The 22867-nt window shown below is 44.7% G+C and overlaps 1 protein-coding gene across 1 annotated transcript; it reads right to left on the bottom strand.

Annotated features, from left to right (window-relative positions):
• Nucleotides 1-992: 992 nt before the first annotated feature.
• Nucleotides 993-21940, bottom strand: LOC119400363 (cytochrome P450 3A8). Its single transcript, XM_037667377.2, has 14 exons — nt 21815-21940; nt 17828-17924; nt 16929-16981; nt 16289-16385; nt 14820-14945; nt 12808-13060; nt 11297-11427; nt 9662-9773; nt 9458-9551; nt 7139-7247; nt 6973-7061; nt 4756-4896; nt 2654-2819; nt 993-1245 (listed from the first exon to the last, which is right to left on the bottom strand). The coding sequence occupies exons 1-14, from the start codon at nt 21868-21870 to the stop codon at nt 1162-1164; spliced, it is 1608 nt and encodes a 535-aa protein (XP_037523305.1). The 5' UTR covers nt 21871-21940; the 3' UTR covers nt 993-1161.
• Between the last annotated feature and the right edge of the window lie 927 nt (nt 21941-22867).

Raw genomic sequence — 22867 nt, 5'->3', positions numbered from 1 at the left:
GTTGAGAGTCAGCGCTGTGCGCGTCTTCTTCTGTTGTCCTGTTATTTTTGACTCAGCTTCCTTAAGTTCGTTTTTCAGCTCCAAGTAAGGGATCAACCATGTGCACACGTGTTAAAGCGGCCGCTAAAAAGTTGCGCAGAAAGAAGTACGCCTCAAAACACGCACTATGTCAACAAATTGAATTGTGTGCCATTCTCTTACCAGCCTGTCATGTCTATACCGGCCTAAGAGCTCGATGCTCCAATGAGCGGCCACAGGATCATGCTGCCTCACTCAGGGCATCGCGTGGGCACCTGGCGGCGTATTGCGGAGATTTCACGCAACAAGGGAAATAAATTAATGAGCTCTGTTCTATGGTGAAAATGGAGGCATGCGAAGCTTTGCGTCTCCGCGCCTAACGTGATACTTTCTTTCTTTCTTTCTTTCTTTCTTTCTTTCTTTCTTTCTTTCTTTCTTTCTTTCTTTCTTTCTTTCTTTCTTTCTTTCTTTCTTTCTTTCTTTCTTTCTTTCTTTCTTTCTTTCTTCTATCTATCTATCTATCTATCTATCTATCTATCTATCTATCTATCTATCTATCTATCTATCTATCTATCTATCTATCTATCTATCTATCTATCTATCTATCTATCTATCTATCTATCTATCTATCTATCTATCTATCTATCTATCTATCTATCTATCTATCTATCTATCTATCTATCTATCTGATAGCGCAAAGCTGTTTCCTATTCCACCATTCCGGAAATCGGGCCATCATCCATGTGCTTAGCAGCACAACACTTCTTGCTACAGGCAACAAAGACGGTCATACGTTCATATCCAGGCAACAATGAAACGTGGCAACGTCAAATGACAAGTCACTTCGGATAAGGCACTCACAAAATGTCTATTAGTTGCCGTTTTCTAACCACAAAACTTATGGTAGCACAAATACGTGCTGCACCAACATGAAAGAGATTTCCTCTGATTAAACTCCCTGTGTTTATTTTTTTCGCTCTCTTCCTTAGCATGACATACCAATCTGATATCACACCTCGTTATAAACCCCAACAAATATTATTATTGTTGATATCGTAAAGTAGGCGCCATGTTATAGAAAACGCCACTGTTGTAAAACATGCGCCGAATACCGCTGCAAGCCTGTGGAGAATCTTGATCTGATCAGACAACTTTTTCGACCTTGAGCCATATGCCATTCTTGGGCATCGCGAAGATGAAGGTGGATTCGAGCTCCAAGTCGTTTTCCTGCAATAATAAACGATGGACAGATTTAGCAAAACGTTTTGTTGGGCGAGTTGGTTCATGAATTTTAGGCGGGGAAAAAAAAAACCTTATAGCGAAAGGAACCAGGACGACATCCAGGACACAGTACTGGAGCTAGATCGTCAGTCTTGTGTTGTCGTGTCGTGGTTGTTCCTTTCGCGCTGCTGTTTTTTTTTTTTCGGCTAAAGATGGGTAGATGACTGTTCAAGTTTTTCCTGTACCTGGATGCATACAAAAGATAAGTATGCAAACTGTGCTTCTACTTTCCAGTAAATGCTGTTGTTAGTCCTGAAATACCGCGCCTAAAAAAAATAGTGAACACACACACACACACACACACACACACACACACACACACACACACACACACACACACACACACACACACACACACACACACACACACACACACACACACACACACACACACACACACACACACACACACACACACACACACACACACACACACACACACACACACACACACACACACACACACACACAGAGAGAGAGAAAACGGGAAGCGAAATGATCAGTAGCGAAATGATCAAAAGAAACTTGGCGTAACTTGGCAATCCCTCAAACACGCACACGTTCACACACGCATGGAAGCAAGAACACATCCCACAAACCCAGCTCACAACTTGCGCCAATTTTCTTCAATATGACGAGTTACCAACTAGCCGAACAGCAAGTTCTAATATGCCTATGTAGAGACATCAGCAAGGACTCGTTTCTATTAGCTCCTTTATGAATGCAATAGTATCGTAAGATAGTTCTTCTTCTTCTTCTTCTTCTTCTTCTTCTTCTTCTTCTTATTATTATTATTATTATTATTACTTGATTTGCATGCACAGGTGCACAAGGACATAGAGAAAAGAAGGAGAGCAAGCTGGCAGCTGGCAACCTAGAGGGGCACAGCGCCTGCTTACTCTTTCGAGAGGCGGGAAGAGATAGAGGAAAGGAGAAAATCGGTTCCCTACAATTGAACCAGTACAAGTGTGTTGTTCATCGATCATGTTTTTTTTTTCTTTTTTTCTTGTCCTTCATGCGGAGGAGTTCCGGCTAGTTAGGGTGCGTCATAAAGCCGAATGTAGGACTGAGCGTGTTGGTAAAACATGCTTAAGAATTAGTAACAGCGCAAGAGCACTAGAAGGGACAGAGGGGACAGAAGAGAGTTTTCTCTTCTGTAGCTTCTGGTTCTCTGGTGCTGCTACGAAGTCCCGAGTGCCAGAGACGAAACCAATATCTTCGTTATGGATAAGGTATCCTAAACTAAGAAGTTTCATTTCTGAATGAATACACTTCAAATATGCCTGATGGAAACGAAGGATAGCTGAACTTCTGGGAAATATTGAAAATATTGGTCAACAAAGATAGCGTGAACCTTAATGTGACGGTCATCCAGAAGAAGCTTGTATTTTGCCAGTAATTTGGCCATGGTTAGTTTCATCTCAAGCTGGGCAAATCGCATGCCGACGCAGTTGCGAGGGCCTTGACCGAAAGGCTGGTACACCACGGGATCGACATGGCCTTTGTTTTCAGGACTGAATCTGCAAAACAGGTTAAAACAAAAAATCAAAGCCAGTCCCCCCCCCCCCCCCCCCCCCAAGTGAAAGCTATACGAACTGTGGAGCATTGAATCGCATCGGTTGCCCTTGCGTTTATCTTGCGTTTATCTTCCGTTTTCTGTTGTTTTGTGTTCTTTTCTTGTGTTTATGTGCTTTTTGCTCTCTTTTGTTCTTTTCACGGGGTTATGTAATATTGCCACGCCCACTTGTTCTTTTATTTTGATGTGTTCGGGTTTGATCAGCAAGGATGGTTACCAACGCTCGACGCTGTCCGCGAAGCAGTGTTCGAGAAACTTCGCGATTGTAGTAGATCGTTTTGTTTAGATTGCGCGCCGCACGCGAATGTTCCAGCTTTGTCGAGAGATAACGCCGCCACCAGCGATATCGCTGGAAAGTTCGATAGCGCCTGTATAAAAGCCGACGCGCTTAACCGCTTGTCACTTGATCGACGGTCGACGCTCTGTTCGCCGCTATCAGTGTATTGCTGTCGCTTTCAGTTTCTCGGCGACAAGTTCGGCCTAACAAAGAGTTTCATCTCGACGTGCTGACTGCTGCCTTCGTCGACGTCACGACCACGTGACAATATTCTATATCGTTCTCTTTTCTTGTAATTTTCCTAATTGTTTTCTGATTATCTATTTTCTGTTCTATGGTCTCCTTTCTACTTTTTGCTGCTCCGAGGTCTAACTCCCGGCGCTGGCGTTTCGCCTTCGCTCCTGTCTTCCGTAGATCTGTGTTTAACTCCCGACGCTGGCGTTTCGCTTCGCCTGCTCGGACAGACGAATAGCTCTTCGGCGATGCTGGCGTTCCAAACGTGCAGCCTGCTGGGATTATGTGTATCAAACGTGAGACCTGCGGGACGCCAACGCGGGACGTGAGACGGTGAAAGGGCGGTTCCTTAAACTGATCCGCAGTTAAAAAGTAAATTTATTAGGGCGTACGTCAGAGCTAGTTGGAATAAAATAGTTGTACATATAAAGCAGTGCTATAAGGTGAAACTAGACAAAAATTGAAAGAGGCAGAGAGAATGAGGCGCCTCATTGTCTCTGTCTGTGTCAAGGTCATGTTTTATTTCTGCAGCGGCATTATACCCAAAAGCACGCAGTAAAACCTCTAACTTTGAATAACCACATCTTACAGAAGGGCAAAGGGAACATAAGATACCGGAGCGTAAAGATTGTAGCACAGTTATATTCTAGTATTCATGATGTGCACATTTTGCGGTCGACAACAACGCCCAGCCTTTTGGTTAACTACAAGTACTGCAAATATATTTTGTGCCGCACCGGCAATACTTGCGGAGCAAATCTACCAAGGGCATATTCTCATGGGGCCTTGACGTCATGATATCATCACCAAACAATACATGGCACTTGTTCCCTAACGTGTTTATATTATTCACCTACTTTTAAAAGTGCCGATAAATTGTTCCGTTCTAACTAGCTTGCTGTGGAGAGGCTCAGATTTATACAACCTCGGCTACTCCAGTGCTGCTGCGCAAAAAGAGTTTATCCGAAAAAATCTACATTACAAAAATTAGTGGGACCGTGGCCTGAAAAGCATCTTCAGCAAAAGACTAACATCTTCCCAAAAGACTTCTTAGTGGACACTGGACTAGGTAAGCGCTTGTGATGAACAACTATGTGTATATGTATAAGAAGTGATGTGTTAGTCGGTATACTGTGGGTAGAATTTAAACGTAAATGTCTGCGTGCAAATGCTCAATTGCAAAGTGGACACCTGCAAGTGGACTATCCATTGCAGATAAATTGTGATATTGGACACAGAAGCGAAAGAGGCAATTCAAGGGCAGCGAACTCTGGCAAACAGACCACCTTTGTAAATATGACTACGTGCGTTGCATTCAGCAGCCGTCGTTCAGGCGATTTACGTGGTAAGAAAAAGAAAATGTAACAACCTTTCAGGGTCGAAGACTTCGGGTTGCTCCCAGAAATTTGGGTCGTGACTCAGGTGGTGGTTGGGAATAACGATGCTTGTTCCAGCAGGTATTGTTATACCTTTGTGCGCATAGTCCCGAGCGCATCTTCTTGTCGTGAACCTGCCGAAGAGACAAGTGTAAGTGATTCAATCAACGTCACGAAGCGAACAGTGGCAGTAACGTTAGCTATATCCGTGTTTCCGCTGCAGTTCAGTTCACTATGACATGAGAACCTGCAGGGTATATCGTTGCAAGACCTTAAGGGTGAAGAAAAGAGCAACCAAACTGGTAAACACGGAAGGCTTAATTAGTCTAAATTGTGTTCCGAAAAAAATCCACCGATGATTACGATACTGACTCATGCGAATTCCGAGTGCAGCTTCGTGTTGGGGCAACGCCCACTGTGTTTGAAGTTTTGGCTATCGGTAGTTGTAGCAACGTAACATTCGTTACATTTTGCCTCAGAAAGTGCCAGCGCTCGAGTGCCACGCGCACCACATCGCAAACCAGGCGAAATTATTTATTATTTGATTTGTATACATACAAGCACAAGGACACACAGAAAAGAGGGAGAGAGCAAGCTGGCAACTGCCACCAAGAGGGGCACAACGCCTGCCTGCTCTTTCGGGAGGAGGGAAGAGACAGAGGAAAGGAAGTTAGGAGGAGAAAAAGAGGAAAGGAGATAGGAAAGTGAAGAAAAAAAATTGACGAAGACTTGGACAAAAATAGGTAAACACACACACACACAAAAAAAGGAACGCTTATAGACGGGTGGCCAGATCTGTGTCGACAGCCACGTTACGACAAGCGAAGCTAGCTGTAGTGCATGTGCCAGCCCTGCATGCGCACGAACTCCGACCGAGGGGCCAGCGCGCGTGACGGAGGAAGGAAGCGAGGTTAGAGGTCAGTGGCTTGCGACGTCCACAGGCTCTGCGTTCGCTCTCTTTTGTCCTCGTTCGCTCCATCAGTTACGCCGCTGACGCCGACGCCAACGGCGACGCCGCTCAACGCAGGAACGGACGCTTAAAAGCTGCGCTCTAAAACAGAATAACTAGGGTGCCATGAGGCAGGCATAGTTGTCGATTGTCTGGATAAGATCTACGGATATAACGTGTCGGTTATTTGTACAGCGCTATGCGATTGAGACGCGATACGCAGGGTGCGTGGCTGCTGTCGGTGGGGGTGACGGTCAGGACGAGAACATTCGGGGCACACGGTGACTGCGTCTGTTAGGCAGCTGTTGAGACAGTGGTTCTTGTTGGCGCCGGAGTAGCGCTGTTTACCTTGCCTTCAGAACATTGCACTCATATGTCGCGCGATCGAAGCAGCTGGAGCTGGCTGGCGTGCGTTACGAAGTACTGCAGCGCTCCGCCGGCACCACCGAGAACCACAGACTGAACGAATGTTTACCGAATGCAGTCAACATGCGTCACGCTTACCCTCAGCGTTATCTTCACTGTCAACAACAACGCACTCAGGGTACGCGTTTCAGTCGCCGAGCACAGTACACAATCTCTGGATGCTAGCGTATGTTCCAAAATTTACTACACTAATGGCGTCACGCATGTAATCTGATAACAATTATCGACAACATTCAAGAAGGTTTCGATGCGTGCCTTGCGCCGAGTGATAGCACGTGTAGCCATCTTAGCCGCTGAAAACCTGTAGCAGTGAAAAAACAAACAAGAAAACTCACAAGTGCGCCTAGAATCTGAGGCAAAAACCAGTTAAAAAGACGCCGGACAAGGGATAGAAGTGACACACACTTCTGTCTTGTCACTCTGGCGGGAGAACCTTCGCCGTCATGTAGACGTTTTTTTTTGTGCATGTTTTTTTTTTGGCTTCATGGTTTCTTTTGTGAACAGCGCATGCGCCGTGGCTCTTCTGGGAGTTGCTGTCAGCTAATAAATCACAGTTGCTAGTCCAGCAGTTGTGTGTGTCACTTCTATCCTTTTTCCGGCGTCTTTTTGACTGGTTTTTGCCTTAGCGTCATGTACGTACCAACTGACCCAGACTTCGACCTTATTGCGCCTGGAATGATGGAACTATGAAAGCAGATGTTATTTTCACACTTTCAATAGACATGCGGACACTCTTACTCAGACATAGAAACGATTATCAGGCCCATTACATTTACCTTGAATAAATATCGGCTTTAGATAGAGAGCAGTATTGCCATCTTAAAGCGTGACTTACCCTACCACCGGTGAGTAAAAGCGAAGCGATTCTGATATAACTTGGTCCAGGTATTTGATGCCGAAGACATTGTCATATGTGAACGCTCCCTGAAAAACCGCTTAGTTATTGCGAATGCCGACATAAATAAAAAAAGTGCGAAGAAAGGGTTCACAAAATGACATACGTCTCTCTTCAGGACGGCAAGGACGTCATCTCTGAGTCGATCCTGAATATCTTGGTGTTTTGCGAGAAGATATGACAGGTATGCCATCGTTGAGCCTGTCGTCTCGAACCTGTAATTTTTGCGGTACGTAAGTTCTGCAATGTTGCTAGCTAACGGTTCAGATGATTGCTGCAGCAATACTTTACTATACAAATGTTAGTGCTCGCTACTCGCTGTCGTTTTTCTGCGTGTATATAGGGCCGGAGGCCAACAAAAGTATAGTCCTTGAAGAAATATCTACTCAGAGTCTATTGCGTTGTCCGCGCATTTTTTTATCTCTGTATTGCGACAAACTACGCTTCGAATATCAATTTTAGAGACTGCAAGGATTCTGTGAAAAAAAAAAAAAGACAATTTCTGGCTTGCTAAAAATAATGAACGTAAGAACAACGCCACAGACAAGGACTGACGAGGATAACACACGCAGCGCTGTCTTTCAACAACGTCTAGCAAAGAAGCGAAGCACGCGTATATAAGTATGGAATGCAGGCGTTGCCTACATTCTGTTCTTACATTTAATATGTGCTAAAGACATGCCCAAGTTTCCACACTTCATTGCTAAAAATAGTGTCTATTTATGTTTACCACGGCATCATAAACATTCTCTTGTTGAATGAAACTTATATTTGTCCAAATGAATTCGCTGTAACCGATCAGAATATTTTACATTAACCCATTCAGGCGTGACCTATCAAGAGCTGTCTGTAATTTTGTCAAATTTACAAATTATTTCAAGGCTCTTGATAATGTATTGGAACGAAAATAGTCTAATAATACCTTTATGTGTTGTATAGTAATTAATCTTAATTAAAGAGTAATTAAATACATGTTTATCCTGAATGTACAACTTACTGAAACCAACAGACAATTTAGCCAAGGAAAGTATAAGGTCATTATTTGTATTCTTTAACTGTAATGTGGTAATTGTGATATAAATGTAAAGAAATTAAAGTGAACGAAAAGACAACCTGCGAAAGGTAGGAAGCGAACCGACCAGCTTCGGACAACGCGAAATCATTCTGAAGTCATTCATGACCGCTTTTTGCATAAATAGAATGTAATCTCTGGCTGGAAATAGAGTGCAATTTTGTTTTCGATTATACTCATTTCGATGACAGAAAGATTGTACTCTTGACGTCGCTCGCCGAAAGACGCACGTCTAACGACTCGTCGAACATGCTAGCGCCTTCAGCAAAGTGATCATGTGCAACAATACACTGGGAAATGGAGTTAACTGAAGACACATTTATTACGCTGGAGGTTCAATTCATCTAAAGCTGAATGTATCTTTTTCTTTCTGAAGGCCCTAGTAGGCAGAGCTAGCAAAAAAAGCCGCACCTCCCCCAAGGGGATCGTGAGGAAATGCGAATGCATTTGTGTGCACCCGATGAGTGTGCGATTAATTAATGAAGAGAGACGAGAGTGTGCGCGTAAGCATTATTTATTCATACGTCAGCACCTGTTCGTGTTATCGTTGTACCTGACGGCCACAATCACCGCCTTGTGGTCGCCTAAGTGCACGGTCAAAGGGTCTTTGAGAAGCATACGCGCGGCACAGTTTCGCGTAAAGACCAGATCAATGGAACTCACGTGAATGGTAGTGGGGCACGTGTTGTCGGAGGCGGCAGAGAGACAATGCATAGAGTGCTTGGTCTGCATGTACTCCACCAGCCACTCTTCTTGCGCACGTCAACGTTGAAGTCGCCGACCAAGACAATGGGATCAGAGGGTTTGGAGCGCACACGCACACTTTCCATAGCCGCGTCCAGCTTCGCGGCAACGGCGTCCCGAGCGAAGTTGGGCGCGAGGTACACGGTCACCACAAAGGCTCCGTCTCCGGTGTAGGCAAGGGTGTACAAGTCCTTGTACGGAGACGGGTCTCGAACGGGAGACGTGGCAACGGCGTGCGATATCAGTTCCCGTACTCGCATCGCGGAGCGAGCTCCGCGATGCGAGCGCCCTCACCGGGTACACTCCTCCTCTCCCTTACCCTCCGCTGCTCCGCGATGCGAGCGCCATCACTCGCCCGCGCGCTCCTCCTCCCCCTTATCCTCCGCCGCTCACCACCTGCTCCGGTTGCTAGGCGCGGCGCAGCTGTTGCTAGGGGCGAGGAGGAGCGCGCGCGGAGAGATCTGTGCGCACGCCGACCAGGGACGCACGACAACCCCCGACTAAGAAATGCATTCGCATTTAAAAGAAAGTGTGTATACAATCGCGCACAAAGAGCCTCAGAGGGCTAAGAGTGAGGAAAGAAAGCATCAGGTTTCTGATCATTCTTACCCCGCTACGAAGAAACTGAAGCCATTCGCTAGGATTTCCGTATTTGTGAGAACACACTTTCTCCCACCTTCCTTTACTTTCTCAGGCTGGCACCCTGAAAGGTAGATCACAGACGAGATGCGCAGTTAAAAGACGAGATGCGTCACAGTTAAAAGACCTTGCCGATACTGATACATGTTGTGTGAAGCCGGCAGAGGCTAATACCTTCAGATGCGTTATCAGCATCGCCGGATGCCGTGAGCGAATGCACGTTGACAAGGTGTGCATCCTCCACTTCAGCGTTGAGCATCAGCTGCAGAAGGTCGCATCTATCTTTCTGAAACGATTTAAAAAATGGCGATTCATTGACGAACTTGTAATGGAAGTTACAAAGATACAAAGGTACGAACTGTTGATAAGGAAGATAAAGTTTTCCTGGCATAGCTTGTATTAGCACGGTACACAAAAGAAAGAAATGCGACACTGACGTAGAGACAGGTAGTCGCTAACGGGTAGGCCCTCTCCACAATCAGTGTAGTCGGTGTAATTGCGATTTACCGAATTCAACTGTCATTATTCCCGCTTACTAATGCCACCGCTAACTAATGTTGACCAGTGCCGGTTGATGTTCGTGAGCAATGGTAAACGTCACCTAATGTCATTTTATGCCACGTAATGCTGGCGATTAACTGTTATACGAACAACGGTACCTTCATTGATCTCAACCCAATATTACGCTGCGAGACCGCATCACTGATTAGAATGACTGACAACTGGGCAACTTGGTACGAGTTCATACTGCTGTTTCGTGTCCTCTTTTTTCGTGTGAATTCGTCTTCCCTTTTGTGGCGCCGTTTCAGTAGTATGAATTCGCATCACTGATGTCATGCAGTGGCGTCACTATGATGGCGCGGATCACGGAAGATTGTGACGCCATCGTGACTCTGGCATGACAACACGAATGACTTCTTCTGATGATATTAGATCCCGTGACGGCATCATTGACATCGTGTTGTGATGTCTGGTGATGTCGTCACATGGCATTGTCGCTTGGTCCACGGTGGGGCGATCCCGGAGGCAGGGCCACACCACGTGAGCTGCAGGAAACCTCAAGGAGGAGAGGGGGGAAGAAGAACAATGCTATCGACTGAAAACGTTAGAGTAGTTTATTTACGTATATAGCTGGACTAGCTGGATGATTATCATGGTAAAAGTAGCGCAAAATTACGGCAACACGAGGCACAGAAAGCCACAGGACAGGCGCCTGCCCTGTGTCTTTCTGTCTCACGTTGTCATGTTTTTTTTATGAGTGTTCTCTTTTGATGATAATTTGATGAGTGTCGCGCCAGGAAAGAGCGATTTGCCTGGTCTCTCCTTAGCGTTTAGCAAAATTGATTGTGACATTTATTGAGGTGACGTGTTTCATTCAATATGCACATTTCAAGACTTATCTGCATGACACAAGTAATGTCTGCACGCTACAAGCATTCTTCGATATTCACCGAAATCACGCGCATGCCACTCTACGTTATGAAATAACAGAGCACACGAAAAACAAGAGCTAATTAAAGGGCAACACTGCGCTTGTGGCGTGCACCGTTCTTTCTTCAGTCCTTATTGCTTTTTGTACAGTGTTCACGATGTAGAATGGTACGTGTATTCGGCGAGTATCAAAGAGCACTTGTAACGTGCAGGCCTTGCCTGTGATCGGAAAACGTATCATGGAGAGCTTATGGACATATTTTAAACGTTTTGCGATTTTTCAGTTACCTTTATGTTTGAGCTCTCACATAAGTTCCTGAAAAGTGATAACGTTTAGGAAGGAATCGACCATCGATGACGGCTATTCGAAAGACCTACCTCGCGGTTTTCCCGACGAAATTGTATGATGGGTGTGATCTCGTCAAAGCTCTTGTCTGCCGCTGTCTTGTTGTGCCGTGAAAAGAACGATATGATCAACCTCCACAAAGGAGTAAACTCTGGAAAGCAAGCTGGAAGAAAAGCGCGGACTTAATTGCATTGGAATAATAAAAATGAGGCAAAGAATTATGCAGTTATCAGACTGCGCTCACTTCTTGAGACGTCTTGTTTTTTTCTTTGAGGCTGCAAGGCACATGCCTCAGAACGTCTCGTTTGATGGACAAGAATTAAGCCAACTCCTTACATGTGCTCGAATTCGACTAATTGTATTTTTTTATTTCTTTGCAAGCGTTTTATTTGGTAATTGTGTTGATTGTGTAGATTAATTCACTCCGAGAGGGAAAATAAGAATTAAAAAAATGGCAAGGAGGTTAATCAGGGCTGAGCCTGGTAGGCTACCCTGCAATGGGAAAGGGAAGTTAGAGAGGAAGAGAGAAATGTCTCTGTTGTAGCTGACAACACTTTCGCGTTTGATATCACGAACTGTGAATCGGTCCCGTATCCTTAAGAAAACCCAGCAGTGCTTTCGCTGCCTTTTGGAACTGACTAGATTTTCATTAAGTCTATTGGCCAAGTTACGTGCTCTCGCAGCCGCATTAAGAATGCGCGCACTCAGTTTCGTCTCCAGCCGCCAGTTGTCGACGGAGCCCGCACTGGTCTGCTCAGCCCATGACGGGAACCATCGGGGCTAACAACGCGACTAAATTGGACGAAGAACTGAAGGGGACACGCGACACTTGGTCCGCCTTAGTCGTGCTGTTAGTCACGATGAATATATACTAGCTCGCCCTATGGTCCATCCTAATTCATGACGGGAAGAATGATGACAAAACCACGGCGATCGAACGCTGGCAACAAGCGTGTGGTAATTAAGGATTGTGTGATCGTTATGGAAACAGTTTATTTCGGTCCTTGCGCTAGTTTCCACAGCCCCGGCAAAATATGGCAGCCCCAAGAATCGCTACGAATTTCGGTCTTTCCGTGAAAGAGCTTCGAAGCGAAAATTACTGAAAGGACTAACTTTTCTACGCGTGCTCAGTGAACAGTCTGAGATCCCGGGGGTGCGCAGGGGGGGTCTGCCCCGTACATTTACCTAGTCGGAACTGTCCCGTTATTGTTTAAAGAGAAGGGTTATGGCCAAGCAGCTTTTTGACGATAACTGCGGTCGAAGGCCCCTGATGTTGCATTCCAAGAACTGTTTTCTTGCCATCTTTACTACCGAAAAGGCAGGGACCAAAGGCAGGCCACTGTGAGAAGCATTTCATCGCTTCATGTTAAGTTATTTCATGCATTGTGAAACAACTTTTCTTTTGGGCTCTATGAATGGGGGGTGTGATAAGACTTTGCCCCCCCCCCCCCCCCTCCGATGGGAACCCTGCGCATCTCTGTAAGGAGTACACACACGTTCCTTCTGGTGCTCCTCGTTGAAGCTCAACAATCCCTGAACTTACCAGTAAGGAAATTAATCCAAGCACGACGAAACTGTTGCAAGCTGTCCAACGTTTCCCGAAACAGTGCCTCTGTTGTGCTCTTCTTTCGGTCCTTCTGCTGTAGGTCGGATTTGAGACCGAACGCTGATCGAATGATGACGTCAGCCGTCAGCCTCTGGAAGAGCTCGCGGAACTCAAGCGCTTCACGCTTGGTCTGCAGTGACTCGAGGACTTGGAGGAACTCGTTGGAGCTGTCGTCCATGAGGCTCGCCATCTGAGAGATGAAAGTACTCTGTTTGATCACTCGCTAACTACACAGTGGCACGAAAACTTGGAAGACGAGCTTTCTAGGGTACGTAAACAGCGTTAAGCACGAAGACAAAAGAAACGTATACGAGAGGACTGGCGCCAGTCCTGTCGTACGTGTAGAAACAGTACAGCTGTTTAAGCTCGGTGTATCGCAGGTGTCGTAGACAGAAAGCTCTTGTTGCAGTCTGTCAGGCAACAAGTGCCGGAAAAAGTTCCGTTGAGACCTCTACCTCGACGTCAGCGCAATCTTCTGAAAGCTCTGAACAAGTTCTTGCGCGAGACAGAACTCGACAAGAGAGTGTAAATAGTTTTTGGACAGCCAAGGTTTTGCTTCATCGCCACCTTCTTTCTCATGAACACCAGCTCTCGCCCCTCTTTCACCGCGTGCCCGTTCCTAATGATGAGCAGACGGTCAGAAAATTGATTCAGGCACACCTCTCAGCTTTTCTGTAATAATAAACCGTCTGTCTCTCTCTCTCGGCGGGTATGCTCCATAGAAAGCGAAAGCAGCTCCTAGCAAAGCATAGCCATGCATAGTATAATTTAGCAAGCTGATGAGAAAGGAAGTGAGGAAGACGGATGTTGGGTTGAGGAGGAAGGAAAGGAAGAGGAGGAGATGAGAGGGTAAACCACAGCATAACCATGCACAGTATAGTAAACCAAAAGGTGGGAAAGAGAAGTAAGGATGAGGAGGAGTGATATGAGGGTTGGAGCAGGGAAACCAGGAGAGAAGGCAATATAGAACGAGATAAAGAAAAAGAAAGAATTACGAAAGGAACAAGAAGATGAAGACAGTGTACGAAGAGATAAAGAAAGAAAGAAACATGAAAGAAAGAAGAAAGAAGCAGAAGAGGATGGAGAAAGATTAAGAAAGAACTCAACCTGCGTTCTCCAGGTGGTGGCGCTTGCTTGTCAGCTGCGCTGTTTGCCCAGATTTCACAGGCGTGGAAGTGGTTCCAATTTTTTCTTTCGTACTCATCGTTTGCGCTGTTGAACCAAAGATGAACCAAGTGGCCCAAACCGAGGTATTGCTACCACAGGTAAGCTTTCCGCTACAATATGGAAAGAAGTGCTGCGCTTGGCCCAGGTATGTTGGGGAAACGACAGAGAAGGTTTTATATTGACCATTGTGGAATGGTGGCAACTTAGCGCATTCTAAGGCGAAAGCCTTAGATGCCTCATCAAACGCGAACATAGACCGTTGGCGTCAGCGTCCCGTGGCGTGGTCGTCAACACGAGTGACGAAAAAAAAATCACGTGATGACGTCATCATATAAAGTCATCACGACGTCACATATCGTCAATATTTGTGACGTTATCATGACATCACTATGACGTCATATAACGTGACGTCGCGCGATGACATCATGTGATGACGTCATCCTGTGATGACTTGATAAAAGATGGGCTGATCCCGGGGGCAGGACAAAACAAGGTGAAGCGAAAAAAGCTTACAAGGCCTCCGATCCTGGAGGCATGGCAAAACCACGTTAGTTGCAGAAAGCTTTCGGAGGGGAGCGCGGAAGATTCAATACATAGATTTAGAAGAAAAAGGAGAGGATGGCTTTGGCCTTCGAGTCGACGGAGGCGGATGCGCCGGGGACCCTGTGAGCTTTTGTTTAACTTTACTGTCTCTTTAACGTGTCCGCTACACTGAGTGCCAGTAGTACAGCGTGATTTGCCACCGACCTAAACAAGGTCGGTGGCAAATCGCTGTCGCTTACCTTCTTCATGTTGCTCGTCGTAAACGCCGGTGTGACAAGGCTGCGGATTCTTTTCCAGCGCTCGCCCTGAGCGTTTACCATGCTGTCTTTGTTGATCGGGTGACTGCGCGCGAAGCCTGATGAAATCTGGAAAGGTTCGTGGGCCACTCTGCATTCATTTTCGCACTGTGAATTACTGAAATCGCTTTGCACATTTTGTATAGGAGTGAAAGAATATTCCATGTTTCGAATAGAAAGCGAAATAAGATAAAAATAAATATTTTTAAATATCAATAAGTATAAAAAAATTAGGAGCCCTTCCCCTGTCGGGAAAATGGCGGCAAGCGAAGATTGGCGTGTACTCGTCTGACCTACTATCTATCTATCTATCTATCTATCTATCTATCTATCTATCTATCTATCTATCTATCTATCTATCTATCTATCTATCTATCTATCTATCTATCTATCTATCTATCTATCTATCTATCTATCTATCTATCTATCTATCTATCTATCTATCTATCTGTCTATCTGTCTGTCTGTCTGTCTGTCTGTCTGTCTGTCTGTCTGTCTGTCTGTCTGTCTGTCTGTCTGTCTGTCTGTCTGTCTGTCTGTCTGTCTGTCTGTCTGTCTGTCTGTCTGTCTGTCTGTCTGTCTGTCTGTCTGTCTGTCTGTCTGTCTGTCTGTCTATCTATCTATCTATCTATCTATCTATCTATCTATCTATCTATCTATCTATCTATCTATCTATCTATCTATCTATCTATCTATCTATCTATCTATCTATCTATCTATCTATCTCATTACGCAGTGGATTGCACCTTCACCCTCGTGCGCAAGAGCGCAAAACTTATGTTGTTACAGGAAACAAGGACTGTCATGCGTGAAACAATGAAATGAAACAATGAAAGACATCAATAAAACGTGGCAGCATGAAATGATAAGTGACCTCAACTGCACAGTTTATGGAAGCGTCTGAATGGTACTGGTGAATAAGCATTACGAATGCTACTTTTCGCTCGTGATAGCCAACATTTTCAAACATAGACAGACAAATATCGGCCATTTTAACTGATAAAAGGATAAACAATTACATTAGTGCATGTGCGACAGCAAGCAATTCTTACCTTACACCGACTGAGGGTTGGTTATGATGCATGGAATTGCCAGGAAATGTTTCGGGTTAAAAATTTGAGTACAGTCTACTTCGAAAAATCCAGTTTACAAGTATATATGAAATTTTCGACAGGGTTTATTGATCTATGGCCCGTATACGCAGAGAACGAGATGTAAACATTTATTATGACCGAACAGCACAAAATACGGGACAGTGAAACACACAGGACACACAACTCTGACTATCAACTCATGTTGATAGCGTTGTGTGTTCTATGTGTTTCACTGGACCGTATTTTAAGGCGTTATGCCATGATGTTCATGAACCAACTAGCCCACCTAAGAACCTTTGTGCAAACATTTATGCTTACCCCTCGGCTATGAAAATTGTGGAAGTCTTTTATCTGGATCTTCTTGATTAGCTCAGGGTCTTTCACGATAAGGAACGGGTGAGCGCCGTTGTAGAAACTGGAAAATCACGTCACAAACCAAGGTTACGCGGAGAAGAATCATATTTTTAGTGTGACAACTAGTTAAAACTACTACAGCTAGTTAAAACTTTTACATGATGAAAGAAGATAACCGTTCAGGAAAATCGCCAAGTTCATCATCTTTTAGGGTTTCGCGAACATTTTTACATGGTGGCAATTTGTAAATTTGCATCTGAAAGATTTGGCGGATGTTATGACGATAATGCTTGTCTATTTCCAAGCACAATCCTGTAAACTGACACCTTCAGTATGGAATGGCTAATGCTTAAAGATGTATTGCAGTCGAATACACGTGTTTCTGAACGCGATATACTATAAGCAACGAACCAGTGTTGTGTCAAAAAAATAGAGCTGCGTACCATATTTCAATTAGACAAGAGCATCAATTCAGGCATATAGGTTTCCATTATCGTTAAGAAGTAGGCAACATCGCTTTAATTCACATAATTAAGTGTATTTTAGAAGAAGAAATAGGCCCACTACCCTTGCCTCCTAAAAGCAAGAAAATTAAAACACGTACCCTACAATGTCTCCGTATTTGTCCAGCCATTCCTTGTATTTAAGCAGTGTTCCCTGAAAAAGAGCCACGGAATTAACTTCTGTATTACACAAAAGGGAAAATTCAGGTAGTTCAGCTCATTCCCATTATTTTGTTAGGGTTCTTATTACACTTTTTAGGCAGTTAAGATATCAGTTGATGTTTGGACCGTCTCTTTACGGCATATCGTGTTATTAATGTGGTGTGCAAGTTTTCTACGTGTCGTTATTAAAGTGACACTGTTACAAAGATGTTTTCCTTCCGTGATTTTGTTTTCGTGCTGAAAGTTTCTCGTGCAGCTTTAGCGAGCTTAGAAAACAACTGAATGCTTCAAAGCTTCGAAGATAATGCGACGCTCAATTTTATGAACTTCTCTCAAGTAGCTTCACGAACCTGGTTCATCTTTTATATCGCGTTCATTTTTAAGAGCATTCTCAAATGACTTCTCAAACCTGGTTAATGTTTTATGCGGCGTTCAGTTTTAGGAACATTCTCAGATAACTTCTGATACGTGGTTCATCTTTTATGTTACATTCACCTTTAGTAACATTCTCGGATAGCTTCTCAAAGCAGGTTCCTCTTTTATGTGACGTTAATTTTCAGGAACATTCTTAGCTTCTCAGACCTGCTTCATCGTTTACGTGATGTTCACTTTGAGGAACATTCTAAACAGCTGCTCAAACCTGGTTCATCTTTTATGTGGCGTTCATTTTTAGGAACATTCTGACGTAGCTTCTGAAATCCGGCTCATCTTTTATGTGACGTTTCCTTTTAAGAACATTCTCAGATAACTTCTCAAGCTTGGTTCATCTTTTCACTTGTTACAAAAAATTTACCAATTCATGCATTTCGTAATCTCGCTTTTGTAAGGCAATTTTTACCTTTTGTATAAGTTCAGACAGGTTTCCCGAAAGAAAACTAGGAGCAGGTCCTGGGATTCCGAGGTCTTTAAAAAACGACAGCCGTCTCTTACGTTGTCTGAAAAACACACAACATGGCATGCTGTGACATTTGACAGATTTTTCTCCTCCGGTATTGCTGTAATAGTGAGGAACACAACGCAGCAAAAAAGGCAATTGTGTGGCAGGGATTAAATGGTCTCACCCAACTGCACTTGCAATGCGGGCTTGTGAATTTGGCATTTCTGAATTATAATGAAACGGAAAAGAAATATGGCTGCTGCGCACTAGTGTTGCGGAAACTGAGGAAACAGCGGAGCTAGGGGCATTCCCCTCCTCCGTTCCCTCTCCCTCACCCTCGATTCCCTTTCCCACCTCCTTGCTATATAGCATACTATACACGACTATGCTATGCTTTCTCTTTCTGTTTCTTACTCTCTTTCTCTTTCTATGTTTTTCTCGTTCTGTCGCCCATAGCAACTCAGTCACTAGGTTCCCATAAATGCTTAGTCTGCTAGCGTGCCTGGATAGCCGAGTGGTTACGACATTCAACTTCGGACCGGGGGTACCTGATTTCGAATACCGCCTCGCCAAGAAATTTCATTTTGCTTGATTTACTTATTCTTCTCCTCCTCCCCACCACTTCTCTTCTCCTCTCCTCCTCATTTTCTTCCTCCAACGCGTTGCTAGGCGCCGTAATATGACGTCATTGCTCCTCAGTGAAAGGCGCTGTTTTTGCGAATGCCTCCGGACCTAGTTCAAGCCTAAACAGCTCTCCTATTAATAAACGAGGATGCAACAAAGGCACACGAAGACACAAACCATCTGTTGTCGTTGGCCTGTCGTGTGTCCTCGTTTATGTGCGCTACCATGTAATTCTGTCTTACCCAAACTGAGCGCATAGGAGCGGATGGTTCCAAATATGGTAACTGTGTTGTAAAGCTATACTGAACAGAATCTTAGCAAGGCGAGATGCTTATATGACCCGTGAGAATTAAAAGAAAATCCGATGGACGATGGCGTGAACACGACGTGTACCAAAAGGTATGTCGGCGGATCCCGGAGGTCATGCAACCCCGGTAAGGTGCAGAAAGGTTGAAATAAGGGGGGGGGCACTATAACAACCGGCAAATTAAGGTAACGGCCCTATGGGTAACGAGGTAATAAAGAAAAAAAAGATGTGAAGTCCGGCGTCGGTGGCGTGAGCACAGATGGTAGCTCAAAATTAGTTTTAAATTGTGTTGAATGTTTTTTTTGTTTTATTTAATTTTCTACATATGTATCTTTTTCTTAAGATCTACTATATGCAGAACACTGCAATTTTGTACAAAGGTAACTACCAAAGCTTTACAGCAGTGGAGCTAAAATTGTGAGCGTACAGCAAAAGCTAGATTTGTTATATTTTTTTACGTTTTCAGCGTATGAAAATTGCTACTTATGAATGGTTTCTTATACTAATAAATACAAAAGCACCTAGACTATTGATTGCTGTTCCAGTTGTGTAAATGCCACTAATTAACACATGTGAGAATTTTCGTTTCTTTATGCAAAAATGTTGTTTTGAGAAAAACGCAGAGACATCGTAGGCGTACGCCTACATTTCCTGTGAATGTGTCGAAGAAAAAGGAGCAAGAATTATTTTTGAAAGCGCGAGTACCCAAGTGTGATAAATTTTCTGAACGATAAAGAAATTCTCTATCAAATGATTGCAAAATCTCAAAATCGAATTCTTTGATCAAACGAAGTCTCACCCCACCTTAAAACAGTTGCAGCCTTAATGGACATTTTTTTTTGATCTCGCAACAATAATCTCCGTCTGTCTTTCTTGCATTTTCTTTGTTGAAAACTCGGCGCTCGTTGTATTCTTATCAAGACTGCCATATACCGACGATAATGCGTTCACAGTTCCTGACCTCCAAGCAGTGGTGCGGCTAGAAATTTTCTCCTAGGGGGGGGGGGGGGGGGGGAATTACAGTGAAGGTTTTCTACTAAGGTCTTTTGAACTTCTAAGGTGTGCTCGCTATCGCGGTGCCGAGAAAAAAATGAAATGTGCTTGCATTTCCGATCCTTCACATTTTCCCCCTGTAGCTTACATATCAAGATGGACGCAACCCTGCCTTCCTTCACATCACGGGTACGAGATCGCTGTCCATTTGCGCTAGCAGTAACAGCTGACATCGCTATATGCGTCTTTTCGCGGTTTACCACGCATCTACGTAATGTATGCACCGTTGTTACCATCGGAAGTATCTTGTTAATGTCTTACAACAATCATAAACGACGCCTTTTTTTAAGAATGAGCCGAGCACGAATATGACGCATATAATAGGGCGCAGCATATTGCGCCAGTCACCCTGTGTTCCTTTCTTTTTTCCTTTCATTAAAAGCTATGTCTCCATACGTTGCAGTTAACTGATATTTCCAACCTATGCTTTAGACGTATCTTGTATAATTCGACAGCTCACCAGTTACTCCTTCTGTCCGCATTGAATCACGACGCTTTTGAATGTGAACCCGGATTCGCATAACAACATTCTTTATCATAAGTGCAGCACCAACACTCCACATTTTTGATGCCCTTCAATGTCTTTTGTTGTGACGAGGCAAAATTGTTCATGAGAATATTATGGGGGAGGGAGGGGGACGGTATTTCAGGCAGTGCCGTAGCCAGGGAAATAGTTAGGGGGCGGGTGAGGGGGGGTCTTTCCACTGCGAAGGTGCGAAGGTGGAAAGAAGAAAGAGAGACAGGAAATGTTGCAGACTTCGAATTGCATTTCTTGAGAGCAACAAGCTAATATATAGGCATACACAACGCATGTGCCTCCCGTGTGCGGAAAAATCCCTTATCTTTTGTGAACGCTGTTGCGCAGATGTCAAAAAGACCAACAAAACCACCACACACATGCGAAAAGCGGAAACAACAACCACCACAGATGCGCAAGCACCACACATATGCGACAAACAGAATATCATTTTTTCCGCACACTCACAAGACAACTCGCTTCTATTGACAAGGATATGAAACAAACTCACTATCTGGTCAACATGGTGCTGCTAAATAGGTGCTTCTGACAAGAACTGTACCGGTGGCACAATATGAAGGTTCTAAAACGACCCCATGCCACCGAAACCCCGAGAAAGAGTTTAATACTTATAACGAAGGTATAAAACAACAACAAATATAAAGCGACAACAACAGACAAAGGCATAACCGATGAAGGACCGACCACCGAATACATTCAACAACGCTGCTACAATGAACTATGTTGAGCAAGAATGACATCATGATTTTTATCTCCATTTCTTTTCCCTCCTTCGTAACTGCGCAGTACGTCATCCGCTCGCTATGAACCGACTATAGCCTGCAAGAAGGTCTTCGTGCACATTTCTGGTCTCTTAGTGCATGGCACTTCTAATCTAACGGCTAACTGTACAGGCTGAAAGAAATTCTACAGGCCGGAACATTTAACTGGAGGCTATACCGTCACACAAAAAGGGAATATAGATTTCTCGAAAATTTCGCGACTTTCAATTTTTTTCTGAAGGTGTCCAACTGGCTCCGTTGAGGCGCGCAGCTAAGTTATACTTGAGTAAATTTTACCATGCGAGAATAAGACAGGCACGAAGATGCACACAGGACGATCGCTATACTTCAGCTGAAGTTTTACTTTGGATATATCGCGTATGAAATGATAACAACTACAAGAAACACCTAAACGGATTGTGGCGTCGCCATTACGCGAAAAGCTGCGCGTACGTTCCAAGCAATGTATCGCGCGTGCAGCCTTGCAAGAAGCTAATGTCTTTTTTGTGAGGACGATTGAGGGTACACTTAAGCACCGGACTGCCTACCTCTGTATGTGCATAGCTTAAGAAGCCTAAAGTTTCCAATTCTAAAAATTCACAAATCTAAGTCTTCACAAGTCTAAATTATATTACTGTTAAAGAAGTCGGCAAAGTCGTACTTACATGATGAACCACGCAGCAAACGCGACGACGAAGCTCAGAAGCAACGCTTCGAGCATGATTCGCGACTGCGGTGCCCTTGTAAATTCAAGTGTGACGACAAGAGTTGTGCCGCAAAGGCCGTCTTGTGCGCACCTTTTGTGGCCGTTGGCAGGCACCTCTGATAACTACGTCAGAAACGTCGTTACCTTATCTACGGACCCGGAAAATGCGCGAGTACCCACTTGTTGGGGTCACTGATATTTATAACGTAAGATAAGCACTTATCTCAACATACATAGGTGTATGTTGCATGGTATAATGTAAAATTGCGGGCCAGTATACCCTACCTTAGGAACCATCACTGCCTAAGCACTCCGTGCGAATGGGGAAACGCTGCCGAGGACGGCAACGAGGTAAATACATGGATTGAACAAATTAAGAAGTTCGCATCGATAAAATGGAATCAGCGTACCGGACAGGGCAAACTGGAAATCATTTGGAGAGACCTTCTTCCTGCAGTGGGCATACAATAGGCTGATAATGATCATGATGATGATAGCCATGATGGCGTTCAAGACTCCGTCTAAGCACTGAGCTGTTTCCCCACGGACGCGCTGGCCTGACCAACTGAACAAGTCGTGCCAGTATGGCACTGCAATCACTCGCGCAGTCCTTTGCATCTCAATAATCACCCCAGATTTTAATCTCCCTTTATTACGTCAAGGCATTTATACAGCCCTTTAGGCGGAAAATCGGTCGTCCACCCGGCGTAAGCATCCGATGGTAACAAAACCCACGTGAGAGAGAGAGAGAGAGTACAACTTTATTGAGAGTCCAGTGCAGACGCAGAGGTTGCCCCGCGCCACCCGGCTACTCCCACGTTGGGACCGGCAGGTCTAGCCTAACGGCCCTGTCGCGGGCGCACTGGACGGCCAGGATTTGGTCCTGTAGGTTTGGGCTGCGCAAAAGCGCATCCCACTCGGCCTTGCTGTAAGTCGGGCCGAGCGACCCGCACTCCCAAAGCATGTGCGCTAATGTAGCGGCCTGCCCGCAAGCGGTGCAGGCGGCGTCGGG

This window comes from Rhipicephalus sanguineus, chromosome 7 (genome assembly GCF_013339695.2).
Source record: "Rhipicephalus sanguineus isolate Rsan-2018 chromosome 7, BIME_Rsan_1.4, whole genome shotgun sequence".
NCBI lineage: Eukaryota > Metazoa > Arthropoda > Arachnida > Ixodida > Ixodidae > Rhipicephalus > Rhipicephalus sanguineus.
This window is presented reverse-complemented; position numbering and strand designations above follow the sequence as displayed.

Excerpts from the sequence above, each read along its gene's own strand:
- LOC119400363 (XM_037667377.2), bottom strand. The coding sequence starts at position 21,870 with ATGCTCGAAGCGTTGCTTCTGAGCTTCGTCGTCGCGTTTGCTGCGTGG. Across the intron at positions 9,774-11,296 it reads TTCGTCGGGAAAACCGCGAG|AAAGATAGATGCGACCTTCT; the intron begins GTAGGTCTTTCG and ends AAATCGTTTCAG. Across the intron at positions 1,246-2,653 it reads TGGATGACCGTCACATTAAG|GAAAACGACTTGGAGCTCGA; the intron begins GTTCACGCTATC and ends TTATTATTGCAG.